Source organism: Staurois parvus, unplaced genomic scaffold (assembly GCF_062004578.1).
Source record: "Staurois parvus isolate SC_StPar_1 unplaced genomic scaffold, SC_StPar_1.0 ptg000250l, whole genome shotgun sequence".
NCBI classification, from domain to species: Eukaryota; Metazoa; Chordata; class Amphibia; order Anura; family Ranidae; genus Staurois; species Staurois parvus.
In genome coordinates this window covers 576,177-592,330 of record NW_028318046.1, presented here as the reverse complement: position 1 = coordinate 592,330, position 16,154 = coordinate 576,177, and the positions used below count along the sequence as shown (strand labels likewise).

General features: G+C 42.2%; 1 protein-coding gene across 1 annotated transcript in view; it reads left to right on the top strand.

Annotated features, from left to right (window-relative positions):
* CFAP58 (cilia and flagella associated protein 58) overlaps positions 1 to 16,154 on the top strand; it is a 123,424-nt gene that overhangs the window by 16,711 nt on the left and 90,559 nt on the right. The window contains exons 4-5 of the mRNA XM_089680826.1: positions 11,896 to 12,052; positions 12,174 to 12,368. Coding sequence (XP_089536952.1) covers positions 11,896 to 12,052; positions 12,174 to 12,368 — 352 coding nt within the window. The remainder of the gene's footprint in view (positions 1 to 11,895; positions 12,053 to 12,173; positions 12,369 to 16,154) is intronic.

Genomic DNA, 16,154 nt, shown 5'->3' with positions numbered 1-16,154 from the left:
TTGTGTTTGTGAAAATCTTCCTCTGTTCTGCCCTACCCCTGCCGTCATGGCTATGCCCACCCATTTTGCCCAACCAGGGGTGGACTGACCATTTGGAAACTCGGGCACTGCCCGAGGGCCCGGGGTCAGTAGGGGGCCCCATGAGATGCATTCAAAAAAAGGGGATTTGTGAAAAGAAATTCACAGAAAAAGCGGCTACATTATGAACAGAACGTGACACTCAGAAAAATTTCCAAAAATTATGCTTTATTACACATATATAAATATGACATATGGGCATTCGCCCTGGTTTACCATCACCTCAGTATGAGACAATACACACAGACCTAAAACCATATAAAATGACACCAAAACCGGTCTAAATGCATGTGCAACAGAAAAAATGACTGCAGGAGTCTAATGTCCCTGTAGCACAGACACATAGGTGAACACTTCCCAAAAGAGGTGTATCCAAAAATTATACCATAGGCATACCATAATATTGAATATTATAAATAGAACAATACCATTATGGTGAATCCCAATCAGGGAATCCAAAAATTGTACTATGGATATAAATATCACATGTATGCAATGCAGCAAGCACATGGCATTTATACCGGGAGAGGAGGTAGAGTTGGAAATGCATCAAGCCTTTGTAGCAGAAGGCCCAAATCTATCCACTGAAGATGAGGATATTAAGATTAAGTTCAGGGAACATAAAAAGCTTGTTATTAAACGTCTTAATCGGAAATGGGATGTATGCTTCTTGGAAGCTTATATTAGACAGAGTATTATCCCACGTGGTTTGAGAAGTAAGGTAGTTCCAGCTGAACATTTACATAATGAAAGGTTTTTGGAGAAATGGAAAGTGCTGTGTATAGAACATGGGATTAATGGTATGAAACTCATTGTCGAGGAGGAAAAATTACAACTTGAAGAATTGGATCAGGCTATTAGTAAAAGTGCATTAGATTTAGATCCCTTCAAAAATCAGGAGAACTTTGAAAAATATAATGAACAACTGAAAAAGGAAGTTGAAAAAGTACAAAAAAATCTTAGAACTACTAAACAAACTAAATTTAGACGTGATCTAAAAGATTGGGAAACAGGTGAGATATTTGATCTCACTACAAAAAGAAGTAGAAGTCGATCTAAACGAAGAGTATTTCGTTCACATTCTAGATCAATGGGAGAAACCATGTCCAGTGAAAGTGATTCTGAAAATCTTGGAAAATCTGTCTCTTTTTTAGACCAACAAAATGGAGAACCTCCTCATATCCATCAATCACAGATGGGAAGAGGATCCAAAAAGAAAGTAGAGGAATCCTTAAAAAACAAACATCAGGAGGACAAGGGCAGAACAAGAAGTCAAAGGAGGTAGTAGAAGAGAATATCCATGACAATAAGGTAATCAATTTGGCTAATTTTCCACTCAGAAGGGAACATATTTCTTTATTGAACAAAGGTATGTCCTTCTCACCAGTGACCCCCATGGACGAGTTCGAGGTATTTAAAGATGTTAACTTATTTCTAAGAAAAGTTTTCTTGAGAATGATACATGGTAATCCCACTATTTTGGAGGATATGGCCTCTGACCCGTCCATTGAGGACCGCAAGATGCTAGATATGTTGATATCTCTCATAGAGGAAAATGAGGATGGTGATGAGAGTGTAATAGACCTGGACAATTCCAATAATATAAATAGGAAGGTTGATCTGAATATTAGATCGACAAAAATGCCGAAAATTCGCTCCAATATGAGGATCTCGACATTTCTAGATTTTGTTGCTGATGACCTTAAAAATCTTGAGTGGAAAATGCCAATTGGTGATAATCTTACCAAAAAAGAAAGAAAAGCTCTTAAAGAACTAAAAGAGACCAAAGATATTGTTATTAAGAGAAGTGATAAAGGGGGTAATGTAGTGATTTTGAATGAACAAAACTATGTCAGGGAGGTGAAGCGCTTATTGAGTGATTCATCCACATATAGGAAAGTGACTGCGAATCCTTTTCATATGGTGGTAAAAAAACGAAATTCCATCTTAATACTAGGAAAAGAAGTGGGTTTGTTAACTAAAAAAGAATATGACTATCTGAGAACCGAAGAATTTAATCACCCTACTTTTTACATTATCCCTAAAATACATAAAAATCAAGAAAATCCTCCAGGTAGACCTATTGTTTCAGCCATTAATGGTCCCCTAGATAAAACAGGGAAATATATAGATTTGTTCCTTAAAGATATGGTTCCTAATCTCCCCTCCTATGTAAGGGACACTAAAGATGTGTTGGCTAAGATTGAAAACATGATCATTAATGATAACTCCATTCTAGTGGGAATAGATGTGGAATCACTTTACACCTCTATCCCACATGAATGTGGTGTGAGATCAGTCTCCTATTTTCTTGATAAAACATACCCTACTTTGGGAGGACAGAACGAATTTATTAGTGAGTTATTGGAGTTTGCATTAAAACATAACTTTTTTCAATTTAACAATACCTTTTATCAACAAACTAGAGGTACCAGTATGGGAGCACCGTGGGCTCCAGCCTACGCATGTCTCCACTTGGGGTTTTGGGAGGAGCAGGTTGTCTTCAGATCATCAAGATTTCTTGCTAATGTCCAGATCTGGTTAAGATATATAGATGATGTGTTCCTTGTGTGGCGAGGAACATCTGAGGAATTAAAACTATTTTTGGGAGAGTTAAATCAGAACTCCTTCAACATTGGACTCACGTATATATTTGATGAAAGATGTATTTCTTTTCTGGATCTGGAGATTAGACTTGAGAATGGAAGACTCCTTACAAAGACATATAGAAAACCTACTGCTGCCAACACCCTACTAGAGGCAAGAAGCTATCATCCACGTTCACTGATTTCAGGGATTCCAGTGGGACAGTTTTTGAGATGTCGGAGAAATTGCTCAAACATCAATGACTTTAGAATGGAGGCTCAGGACCTCTATAGAAGATTTAGAGAAAGGGGATATTCCCACTCCCAAATTAGAAATGCTCGGAGACGGGCATATCAAACTGACCGCGAGGACTTATTATCTCCTAAAAAGGATGTAAAGGCTAAACCGAGTGATCAACCTGTTAGAATGATAACCCAATTTGGAGCTCAATGGCAAAATGTAAAATTGATATTAGAAAAACATTGGAAGATTCTAACTCAATGCCCTAGGTTGAGTAAGATTGTAGGTGAGCGCCCCCAGATGGTAGCAAGAAGAGCACCAAATCTTGGTGACCTCCTTATTCATTCAGATTATCAACCATTAAAACAAACAACATGGTTAAAATCACGTACCAAGGGGATGTTTAAATGTGGAAAATGTCAAATCTGCAAATATGTGGATCGTACGGATTCCTTTTATGACTCAGGAAATAACACTCATTATAAGATTCAGAGTCTCATAAACTGCTCCACAGTGAGAGTATTATATATCTTAACCTGTCCCTGTAAAAAGATGTATGTTGGTAAGACTAAAAGACAACTCAAAGTACGAATAGGTGAACATCTTAGAGATATTAGATCAAATGACCCTGACAGTAATCTTGCCCAACATTACGCCAAATATCATGGAGGTAAACTGGACGGTACAAAAGTAAAAGGTTTCTATGCACTGCACTTCCCACAAAGGAGAGGTGATTTTGACAGAGAACTGCTTAAAAAGGAGAAACATTGGATATATAAACTTGATACACTGTACCCTAAGGGGTTAAATGTGGAATGTGACCTCCAAGTGTTTTTGGAAAAATAGGTTTATAGGACTATGTACCTGTTTATTGCCATGCGGTGGGCAATTTACGGCATTCATTTTTTTGTCTTTATAAAGGGTTGGACTTTAGATTAAATAACCCCAAAATAAACCTATATATATTGGGAATATTAACAAAAGTATGGATGATCTTATGGTATGAGCTTTAATATAGCTCTAAAAAATGTAAAAGGATTGATTGTCTGGTTAATTGTCCCTTAGTACCTCCTCTTTTTGAATAATAACCACACCATAGGATGGATGCCTGAGAATTGGGGTATTTTTGTTGTAATGACCCTTGTGAGAACTCTCAGGTTATATTGCCATCTTGTGGTGTCTTTTGGTAATTTACATTGTCTCCTAAAAAACCTGATTCAATGAATAGAATTGTTGATTCTCTGATTTATATCGCCATCTTCTGGTTAAAATGTGATAAAAGCGTTAATTGACTGGTACAGTATATTTAATTCATGATCTTTTGATCAATATATGCATTGTTAAAATTGCTAAGCCTCTCCCCTCTCTGTTGTCTCCAGCCGTCTGTCTTTTTAATTATATTCAACAAAGACCAGCAGTTGTGCTAAGTATTTAGCCCCCTTTTTTTCTTCCATTAGGAACAATTGCAGGTTAGCTTTTTTGCATAAATGGGTGGGTCTTTACCCACTATAAATAGGAAATTGAAATGCAGTTGTTTCATTGGTCCTGACGAAGCTGAGTGAGATACGCCCATCGGCGAAACGCGTTGACGTCATACGTCAGATACGTCACTTCCGGTCATGCGCATTAGGTGGAACGCACGCTGACCCATAAGGAGGAAGCCATCTTCACATGCCATGAGGCAAGTGTGAGCAGCACAAGCGCCAAGAAGGGGCTGGAACCCGCGGTATATCGGCGGATGTCAGCGGTGGTTCCTTGGCCTCTGTGGCCGTGTATGGCAGTACCCATGAAGGACATCTCTTTCATTCCTAATACCCACAGCACAGGTGGTGAGTGGACTGTTACAGGACATTAGATATATGGTCCTCTGTGATCTATATGACCTATATATCTTATTGAGTGTAAACTCTGTCAGTGACTTCCCACATATCATTTGTCTCACTACAGGATGGGGACATCATGGTGCTTTGTATAGGATACAGGATATACCACATATATTTCAACAGGCAGAAGATCTTTTGGGATATGTCCTGTTTTCCCTACGAAAGGTGCTGTGTAGTCCACATATAGTGGTGAAGATACCATTTCAAGCAGAGTGCTGTTTTTTGCATCTTTTCTTCCACCCTGGGAATAAATGGGGCATATTTTCATTCAAGAGCTCTAGGATACAGCTGTTTATATTACAGATGAATGGGCCCCAACCACTTGTGCCGGCACAGGAATGTATTGCATCATATATTTGACATTTATGTCTCCCTCCATACAGGCCTTGGCTTGTTGTTCTCTTTTTGACGCATATTGTGCTTGCTGCATTGCATACATGTGATATTTATATCCATAGTACAATTTTTGGATTCCCTGATTGGGATTCACCATAATGGTATTGTTCTATTTATAATATTCAATATTATGGTATGCCTATGGTATAATTTTTGGATACACCTCTTTTGGGAAGTGTTCACCTATGTGTCTGTGCTACAGGGACATTAGACTCCTGCAGTCATTTTTTCTGTTGCACATGCATTTAGACCGGTTTTGGTGTCATTTTATATGGTTTTAGGTCTGTGTGTATTGTCTCATACTGAGGTGATGGTAAACCAGGGCGAATGCCCATATGTCATATTTATATATGTGTAATAAAGCATAATTTTTGGAAATTTTTCTGAGTGTCACGTTCTGTTCATAATGTAGCCGCTTTTTCTGTGAATTTCTTTTCACAAATCCCCTTTTTTTGAATGCCTCTTTTGGCTACTGAATGGAGACCAAATATTGGGTGACATGATAATTCATTTGACAACCTCTTAATAACTACCTTTAATACAGGCCCCATGAGATGCCCCTGGTACCTTTTTCATAGGCTTTTTTGAGTTTGGGCAAGGACACAGGGGCCCCATGATCCTCTATTGCCCGGGGGCCCCATGAGTTGTCAGTCCGCCCCTGTGCCCAACTCCTCCATTTATAGAAGCCTTACTACATCTTCTGTGAATGAATCAGTATCTAAGAATGGAGGATAATCGGATAGTTGATTGCTCCACTCTCTCCATTCATAGACCCTGTTCCATTCATAGAAGTTGTAGTGTGGCTTCTGAGAATGGCGGAGCTGGGTGGAAAGGGCGGGCATAGCCGGGCTCTCCTGAAGGTGGATGAGGATGAAGGAAGATGTTCACTTTACAGAAGAGGTATTGGCACAAGGTACATACTGACTATAAGTTATGTCCCTTGTGCTGATTTTTTCTCTTTGTGATTTTGGATGCAGCTTTAAAGTGGTTGTAAACCTTTACATATACCCAGTGAAGTGATTAGCTTCAGGTGATACACAGAGATGAAACAAATCCTCCTATTTACGTTGTACCTGTTTATCTGCAGAAAATCTCCTCTGCAGCCCTTCAAAGAGTATCATTTACACAGCATTTCTGAGTTTCAGAAGGCAGGGAGCAGGAATGTGATGTCACACACTGCACAGCATAGAGCAGGGAGTTGAGTGTATTCTTAGATCTGGGTGGAGTGAATGGACCCCCCCACACAGTCTCATAGGAAAACATGCACAGCTGAGGCCTTCAATAACAGAGTGTGTTCTGGAGCTCCTCTCTCTCACCTCCTGGATCCCTTGGAGTCCGCATAACCTGCCAGAATTGACTCATGCAGGTAGCAGAGGAAAAAGATGGCAGCTAGAGATCACAATAGGTGCTTTGGAACAGGGGTGCTCAAGCTTTTGAAGAGCGAGGGCCACTTGATTTGGTAACCAGTCGTGGGCCACAATAGAATTAAATGGTTTAGAATTTTTATTTTTAAATTTTGAATAGCATAATGAACATTTTCCTCCTGCAGCTGCTGAAAGCTGGCAGGAGGGAGACGAGGAAAAGCCGTCTTTCAGCGGTTGCAAGAGGAAAATGGAGATCGGTTCCTGTATATGCCACCCCCGGCATCCCTCCAGTCCAAGTGTAAAACAGAATGTGACAGGGAGGCCGCACGGGCCCCCTGGAGCATGGGTTGGGGCTGCCATCGCAACTCCCGACGCTACGCCAGTGGTTGGGAGTGTGTGTTGAAAACATGTCTCAACTATAGGGTTTTACCACCCCCCAAACAGCAAATGTAAATCACCTCTTACTGTCCTCAGCACCCTATAAGGCTGTCTTCATACTGATGCGCAGCGTAGTGCACCTGCGGCTTTCCCCTTGGTTAGCTGAACTTTGCCATAGACTTCTATTATATCTTACGTGTGTATAAAGTTCATTTTAGAAGATGTAGCCTTTCAATCCATTATACTGATTTTTTTTTTTAACAGAAAATTGATGTATGGTTTGAAGGGAAGCCGTGGAGGATCATATCTAAAAATTGGTCCTAATGTGTATGCGTGCTTCTACCTTAAACTATAGCTCTTTGAAATTCCTTTTACAAGTCTTTCATTTATGCAGCTTTTTATCATTTATTGTGCTTGGTTGGAGTACATGCCCGGTAATTAGTCGATGTATCTCTGCAGCTGCCAGTTTTAAATATTACAAATTCTTTTTGCAATATTGGAGCTGAGAAAATCTCATAGGCCCTAATTGAGTTTCATAGTTTTTATTTATTTTGTAAAACGTAGAAAAGATAAAACTGTTCCGGTCCAGTTCTTTACGCTGGAGACTAATAAGAAGTAAACAAATAAATACAAAAAGACTAATGAAGGGCAATAAGGATGAACTTGATTTAGGAGTGACCATGTTATGGGTCATGTAAAGTAGGTAAGTCGTGGATTATTAAAGTGATTGTAGTATAGTAAAAGGAAAAGTGAGCGCTCTCTAAATAGCAGCTGTAGCACTAAAAGGTAACCAATAATAAAAACCTCAATAATAGTCAAATAATAACACTGCCACCTCCCCCTCCCTCCCCCTCTCTGTCGGGGTCCCCCAAGGCTCTGTCCTCGGGCCCCTCCTCTTCTCCATCTATACCTCCCCCCTTGGCAAACTTATTCACTCCCGCGGCTTCAACTATCACCTCTATGCCGACGACACCCAAATTTATCTCTCCACCCCCCACCTCACCCCCTCACTCTCTGCCCGCATCGGCCACCTCCTAAACGACATATCAGACTGGATGTCGCTCCATTTCCTCAAACTTAACCTATCCAAAACCGAGCTCCTGGTCTTCCCCCTACCCTGTGCCCCCCCCTATCTTCTCCATCACTACTAACAACGCCACCATCTCTCCCACCCCACATGCCAAAGTCCTGGGTGTCACCCTGGACTCCCACCTCTCCTTCCTACCCCACATCCAACTGCTATCTAGATCTTGCAGGCTCCACCTCTGCAACATCTCCAAGATATGCACATTCCTCACTCCAGACACCACCAAACAACTCGTACACTCCCTCATCATCTCACGCCTGGACTACTGCAACTCCCTTCTCACTGGCCTACCCAAACGAACGCTATCCCCACTCCAGTCAATCCTAAACTCAGAGGCTAGACTCATCCACCTCACCAAGCGCTCCACATCTGCCTCCCCTCTCTGCCAATCCCTTCATTGGCTCCCGATTGCCCAACGCATCAAGTTCAAGCTGCTAACCCTGACCTACAAGGCCATTCACAATGCCGCCCCGAACTACATAACTGACCTGATACCCAGATACTACCCTACCCGTGCCCTCCGCTCCTCACAGGACCTCCTACTCTCTAGCTCTCTGGTCTCCTCCTCCCACGCCCAATTGCAGGACTTCTCCAGGACTTCCCCCATCCTCTGGAACTCCCTACCCCAATCCATCAGACTGTCACCTACCCTCCTCACCTTCAGGCGCACCCTGAAAACCCTCCTCTTCAGGGAAGCCTACCCCAACCTCACCTAACACCCGACCTCAGCTAACAACTAACCTCCTCCACTCCTCCCACCACTCCATCCCCCACAGCCATCTCCTCCTGTGCCACCTTCCCCTCCCTCCTAGATTGTAAGCTCGAAAGAGCAGGGCCCTCGAACCCCTCGTGTAGTGTATTGTTATTGTCTTGTCTCATGTTATGTCCCCCTTGCTACTGTACAGCGCTGAGCATACCCTTTGGCCCTATATAAATACTGTATAATAATAATAATAAGAAGAAAGTGCAGCGCTTAAAATTTAATCAATATATCATGAAAAATAGTCCACATAAGATAAATAAAATTATATTAAATTAATGCCAGCTAAATGGTAGTAGTCCATAAGTGACAATCTGTGCAGGTATATGGTGAATGGCAGCAATACTTCAGTGCTGGTGCTTCAAAATAGTGGAGTAAGAATACGCACTCACCAGATGCGTAATGGTAATACGCATTAAATCAATCAGTGGAGGTCCCCTTTAGGAATTGGATATGAGCCAGGCCAAGGATAATCCTCCCTCTGGAAAGTGGTGGCGCATCAGAAACTCCCGGGTAATATTTGATCCAGTCAGTCAGAGGTCCCCTTTAAGGGATGGGTGGGTGTAGAAGCCAGTGGGACAGGAACTCCCTCCTCTGGATACTGCGGTGGATCGGGTGGGCTCTATAAATCAATTGCTCCACATAGGGAGACATAAAAAGTGCCAATATTGTAGCAGGTAATTGTAAAAAGAATTTATTCCAGAATTTGCAAATCCACATAAAACCGATATAAAGTGACACAGTGTTTAAAAAACGGACTAACCATCCATAAGCAAGATGGCCGCCGGACCTTCACGAGGCTCCGGCGGCATGACGTCACGGCGTATTGGCTCCTCCTACATTGTAAACCCTGACCTTGTAAAACAACGCATTCAGTTTAACCCCTTTACTCCAACGGCACACAAATATGAGGCCTCACAGAACAGGGCTTTTTTCCGTGGGGCCGCATATTTGCATACCTGTCTTTGTTCTGGGAGTGCGCTACACAGCGTGCTCCCAGAACCAAGACCGGGGTGTCACTGAGATCCCCGAGTCCCGTTCTAACGATCGACCCGATTCCTGGTCACATGATCGCTGTGATACCCTCTGATTGGATCAGTCACTGAAGCCCGCCCCTTTTTCTGAATGTAGGAGAGAGATACATTGTATCTCCCTCTCTCCTTGCAGAGAGAAAAAAAAAACCTGGCACGCAATTATGCAGCTCAACGGAAAAAAGCCCAGTTCTGTGAGGTCGCATATTTGTGTGACGTCGGCATCAAGGGGTTAAACAAACCAACTATTTTCTTGGCTAATAATCACCTAATAGTAAAACAGTTCTGTAGATATTGTAGATATACAGTTGTGTTCAAAATATTAGCAGTGTATTGAAAAAAGTGAATAAAGCTCAAAATCCTTCTAATAGCTTTTATTTCCATCCACACAAATGCATTGGGAACACGACACATTCTATTCCAAATCAAAACATGAAGAAAAATACATCAAATTTGTGTTGTTCATCTAACAAAATTGAAGAAAAGTGAATATTAGACGGTTCAAAAAAATCGCAGTGTTTGTATTCTTCTTTACAAACTCAAACATTCACTATATAAACTGAGAAATGTTTGAAGATTTTGCTTTCCTTTGAATGACTTCATGAATATTTGGTTGTAGTCGCACTGTTTCTGAGAACTGCTGTACATCTGTGTTGCATGGAGTCACCCAACTTCTGGCCCCTGTGATCAGGTATTCCAGCCCAGGATGATTGGACTACATTCCACAGTTCTTCTCTATTTCTTGGTTTAGCCTCAGAAACGGCATTTTTGATGTCACCCCACAAGTTTTCTATTGGATTAAGATCCGGGGATCGGGCTGGCCACTCCATAACGTCAATCTTGTTGGTCTGGAACCAAGATGTTGCACGTTTACTGGTGTGTTTGGGGTCGTTGTCTTGTTGGAACACCCATTTCAAGGGCATTTCCTCTTCAGCATAAGGTAGCATGACCTCTTCAAGTATTCTGATGTATTCAAACTGATCCATGATCCCTGGTATGCGATAAATAGGCCCAACACCGTAGTATGAGAAACATCCCCATATCATGATGCTTGCACCACCATGCTTCACTGTCTTCACAGTGTACTGTGGCTTGAATTCAGTGTTTGGGGGTCGTCTGACAAACTGTCTCCGGCCACTAGACCCAAAAAGAACAATCTTACTTTCATCAGTCCACAAAATGTTGCGCCATTTCTCTTTAGGCCAGTCAATGTGCTCTTTGGCAAATTGTAACCTCTTCAGCACGTCTTTTTTCCAACAGTGGGACTTTGCGGGGACTTCTTGCAGATAGCTTGGCTTCACATAGGCGTCTTCTAATTGTAACAGTCCTCACAGGGAACGTCACACCTTCTTTCATCTTCCTGGAGCTGATTGTTGGCTGAGTCCGCGCCATTTTGGCTTTTCTTCTATCCATTCCATTGGTATTTTTTCGCTTTCTTCCACGTCTTTCAGGTTTTGGTTGCCATTTTAAAACATTTGCGATCATTTTAGCTGAGCAGCCTATCATTTTCTGCACTTCTTTATATGTTTTCCCCTCTCCAATCAACTTTTTAATCAAGGTACGCTGTTCTTCTGAACAATGTCTTGAACAACCCATTTTCCTCAGAATTTCAGAGAGAAATGCACTGTAACCAGCATGCACAACATTTGCTGCCTTCCTTCCTTAAATAAGGGCAATAATTGCCACCTGTTTTTCAAAGAATGAATGACCTCACTAATAGAACTCCACACTGCTATTATTTTGAACATGCTCCTTTCAATTAGTGATTCAATTACACAGAATCAGCAGCATGCATGTCATGACTGTTGGGTCTGTTGGATTTCTATTACTGTACTACACTGCTAGTAAATTATTTGCCGTGTAGAAATATCATTTCTACCAAAAACAGTGATTGATCCGGTTAGTGATGTCTGACTGCTATTATTTTGAACACAACTGTATGTGAAAATATCAAAATATCTAAAAACCTTCTCACCATGTGTAAGCAGAATATGAAAACTCATAGGCTTTAATATGAACACTCCACAGGAACACTGGTATTCTGCATTCATTTTATATACTCATTTTATATACTCTTTATATCACTTTATAGTTTAAATGAATTGCTGAGTGTCAAGGAGGAGCTGACCAAAGAGAGAGACCAGCTGCTATCTGAAGTAGTAAAGCTGCGTGAGAATCTAATGCAAGCTATCAATCAGCAGCAGGATGCAGAGAAACTTAAAGAGGAGGCGGAGCAGACCATGTCTCAGGTGAGACCACACCCCTGCATAGTCATGTTCTTCTACATAGGAGACGTAATTGGCATAGGTAAGCCATGAGCATTGCAGAACCAGAACCAATGATGACTTTTTCTTCACTTCCAAATTCCAGTATCAGCAGGAAATTCAGGTGCGTCAGAATGAGGCATCTCGGGAAGCTCGTAAGAAAGAGAAGCTGGAGAAGGACCTGAAAAATGTGCAGTCCGAGCTGGACAATAAGCAGTCCGAGATCAAATCTTTACAGCAAACGTTACAGAAGAACAAGGAGGAACTTCAGAAACTGGAACAGCAGCTCAAAGAAACAAAGGTGAATGTTCCTCACTCATACATAGCGGATTATTGTCATTACTGATTTATAGAGCGCTAACATTAAACACTTGCTGACCACCTACAGTACCTGGGAAAATATTTAATTGTAATGGTTGTGTGCATTAGACATGGAAGCTGTAGGCAACAGCCATCTTGTTCAGGTCTCAGCCCTTTTTTTTTCATGAGCCCAGTGATCTTACCCCCTCCCTCCTGAAATTTATGGAATTCATAGCCTTAACTTTTAACACACTTCAAAAGAGTCTGTTATCTCAACTTAGGGACAGCAGACACTAGCACACAGGCCTTGGTCAGAGCTGTAAACAGCTAATTGGGCCCTGGCAGGATGCCTGTTAATTTCTACTGACCATAAAAAACTCCTACAGCTTATCACTTTCCGGAGAAGATTGTAAGTGACCCTTCGTAAAACTATGAAAAATCCTTCAGGCAATTAAAGCACTAGGAACACATAGCATGCTATAAAATGTTTACACTGAAAGCAGCCAGGCAATGGGCGACCTCACCGAGACCTCTGCCCAATTCACAACTTAACCAAATCTACACACTATTCATAAAATCCAACAGGACCAAAACACATCAATATCAACTATATATTTGAATGGGGAATATCATACCGAATAAATCAAGGTCATACAATACTAAGCAAGCACATACGAAAAGGGAGAAAGCAGTCTCCTACGTCCTGAATGACAGACCCATCCGATATACTCTGTGTTTGGTATGCCTGGACATGAAATATAATGCTGAACAATAATCTACCAGTTTCCAGAATGCAGCCTATACATAGTGGAAGATATTAATATTAGTATAAAAAAATTTTGCTTGATTAATTGGACACTGATAAAACCAAGGACATTGCATATATTCATTGAAAATACTGCTACAGGGCGGCAGGGGTGAGCAAAATCACATATATATACACGCGATTTCACATTTCCAGGTAGGGGGCATGCGTGAGCTGCGAGCTACAAGCACCCTACCCGCGCCGCCAATTGTGGCTGTCAATCACTGGGTCCTGGCCAATGATTACTTGCCGTCACCCGGTGATCGCTGAGTATCTCTGACGGGGGAGATCTCTCCCCTATCAGCTCCTGCACACTGCTCTGTATGGCTCTGTGCATACAGGGAATCACACACACAGCACTCGTAGTAAAACAGCACACGGCACACAGTTAACCCTTTGGTCGCCTCAGATGTTAACCCCTTCCTGCTTAGTGCCATTAGTATAGTGTCAGCGCTTTTTATTAGCACTGATCACTGTATTGGTGTCACTGGGGATGTCAGTGGCAGTCAGTCAGTTCCCCCCAGTGTCAGAATGTCTGCTGCAGTCCAGCTTTAAGTCGCTGATCGCCGCCATTACTAGTGAAAATAAAATCCAGTATCTATAGCACCATTTTTAAACACTATAACTTTAACGTAAACCAATTAGCTCCCAGCACATATGTCCATGACTCACGGAAAGGTCCCGATCTCCCCTTGCGAATCTCGGCACTCACATGACCCTAAAACCCGCCCCGCCTCCCAGCTTAAACTCTTAATGGGCCGGAATGCATCGGAGCAAAGGGGTTAAACAGTTCATTGCTTAATTAAACTAGTGACGATCGTTCTCAGGCTGCTGGCACCTAGATTGTGGTCCCGCGTACTGGAAAATCTTTGTGCAGGGTGCAGCTGAGAGTGGTATTGTTATGTAAGTGAGAGCGCGGTGTGGGATTGGCGGGTCCTTTGTCACGAGTTGGTGAGAAGGGCAGGGCTCAGGCAATGCGCCCATCACAGTCATTAGTTAATATCGGGGTTATGGCTAAAGCTAGGTGCCATAACCCTGGTATTAAAATTTCACTCAGGTGCCACTTTCTGCTAAAAGTGATCTGAGTGACTGATTACCCGCCACTGGATCACTTTTAGAAGCTGCGAGAAGCGTCACCCCCCCCCCCCGCCTCTTTCCAGTGGTTCTCAGGCCTCCCTGGCTCCCAGAAACTCAGGAACCGATCTGGCGGCGGCTGGCCACAGAGATGAGCAGAGGAAAGATGGCCTTTGCTCATCTCTATGGCCTAGGACAGGGGTAGGCAACCTGCGGCTCTCTAGCTGTTGTGGAACTACATTTCCCATGAGGCATTGCAAAGATTACAAAACTGACAGTTACAGCTATGATTTGCAGAGGCATGATAGACCTTGTAGTCCTGCGGCTCTCAGGTTGCCTACTCCTGGCCTAGGAGGACTGGAGCAACGTCATGACGTCACTTCCGTTTCCAGCCTGATGTAAACAAGGCCAATTTTTTTTTAAAGCATTGGATCAATGCTCCTTTTGGGTAAAAAAGTTGAGAGGCTGCCTTTGGGTTTCGCTTTTCACTTGTGATGACTTTGGTGACACTGCATTCAGACCAAAGGTTGGTAGATACTGGTTTAGGCAAAATATTGAACAAAGTGAACACCAGACAGATAAAGTCAAGTAATGAAGTCAGTTTATTGATAAAATGTCTATTACCCATCCTACGCGTTTCAGGGGTTATAGGAAAGGCTCTTAATCAGAGCTTTAAACATTCAGGAGACAGGAATTTTTGGGACTATAATGTTCTTGAGAAGAGTTTTAGCTGACAGTGTGTTCACTCCAACTGCTGATTTAGTAGCTTTATCCAGCTGCTGGAGCAATCTTCATCTATGAAAGTGGGCCATTATTATGCATGAAACTCGATGGCCTGTTAAACTTTTTTCGAAAACCTGACTTTTTACTTGGACTTCACTATTGGTTGTGGTCTCACAGTTGACGTTAGATTGTAAGCTTCTCCTTCAGGGTTCTGTTCTTCTCCTGGTGGATATATATTTCTTATTTATTCATTAGGTATTTTGGTTCACATGTTTATTTTAATTTAAGTGAGTAGCGCTACATTGGTTCCACATGTTAATGATGGAGCATTGGTTACATCCCCTGACAGTGGGACATTTTCTACTCCCATTGAGCAAAGTCTGGCCTCCAAAAGTCCGTAGGACAGTAAACTGGTCCTTTGTTTGGAAAGATTGCAGACCCCTTGTTTAAGTGGTTGTAAACTTATGAAATGAAAAACGATGAGAGCATATCCCTCTATAGCATGGGTGTCAAACTGGCGGCCCTCCAGCTGTTGCCAAACTACAAGTCCCATGAAGCATTGCAAGATTGACAGTTACAAGCATGACTTCCAAAGACAGTCATAATGAGACTTGTGGTTTCACAACAGCTGGAGGGCCGCCAGTTTGACACCCCCTGCTCTATAGTGTGTGCTTACTTAAATCCAATGCAAAGCACTGAGTGTGTGTTCTGTCTCTTCTCTCTTCCATCTGCTATCTGTATTAGTCACTTGTGCCAGGTTATCCCTTCACTCAAGTCTCAGATTACACTCAGCTCCCTGCTCTATACTGTGCAGTCTGTGATATCAGATCCCCTCACCCTGCCTGCCGGAGCTGAGAAAAAGCCTTTGATCTGCGTGTTTTAATAGGATGTAGAGGAGAGACGGCTGCAGATAAACAGCTACAACTCATGTAGGAGGATTTTTTTCATCTCTGTCTATCACCTAAGTCCAGTCACTTCGCTGGGTATATGCAAGGATTTACAACCACTTGAGTTTCCTGACAGGATCACTTTAAGCCTTTTAAACTTGGAGAGAGATGGGAAGCAGATATTTTCTGGTGATAAAATGTTACAGAACAAATGTTAGCAATTAGTGTACTAATTATTACACACACGCTCCTAAAGATCACTAATTACAACCATATCTGCAAACTGTGAAGAGCACGC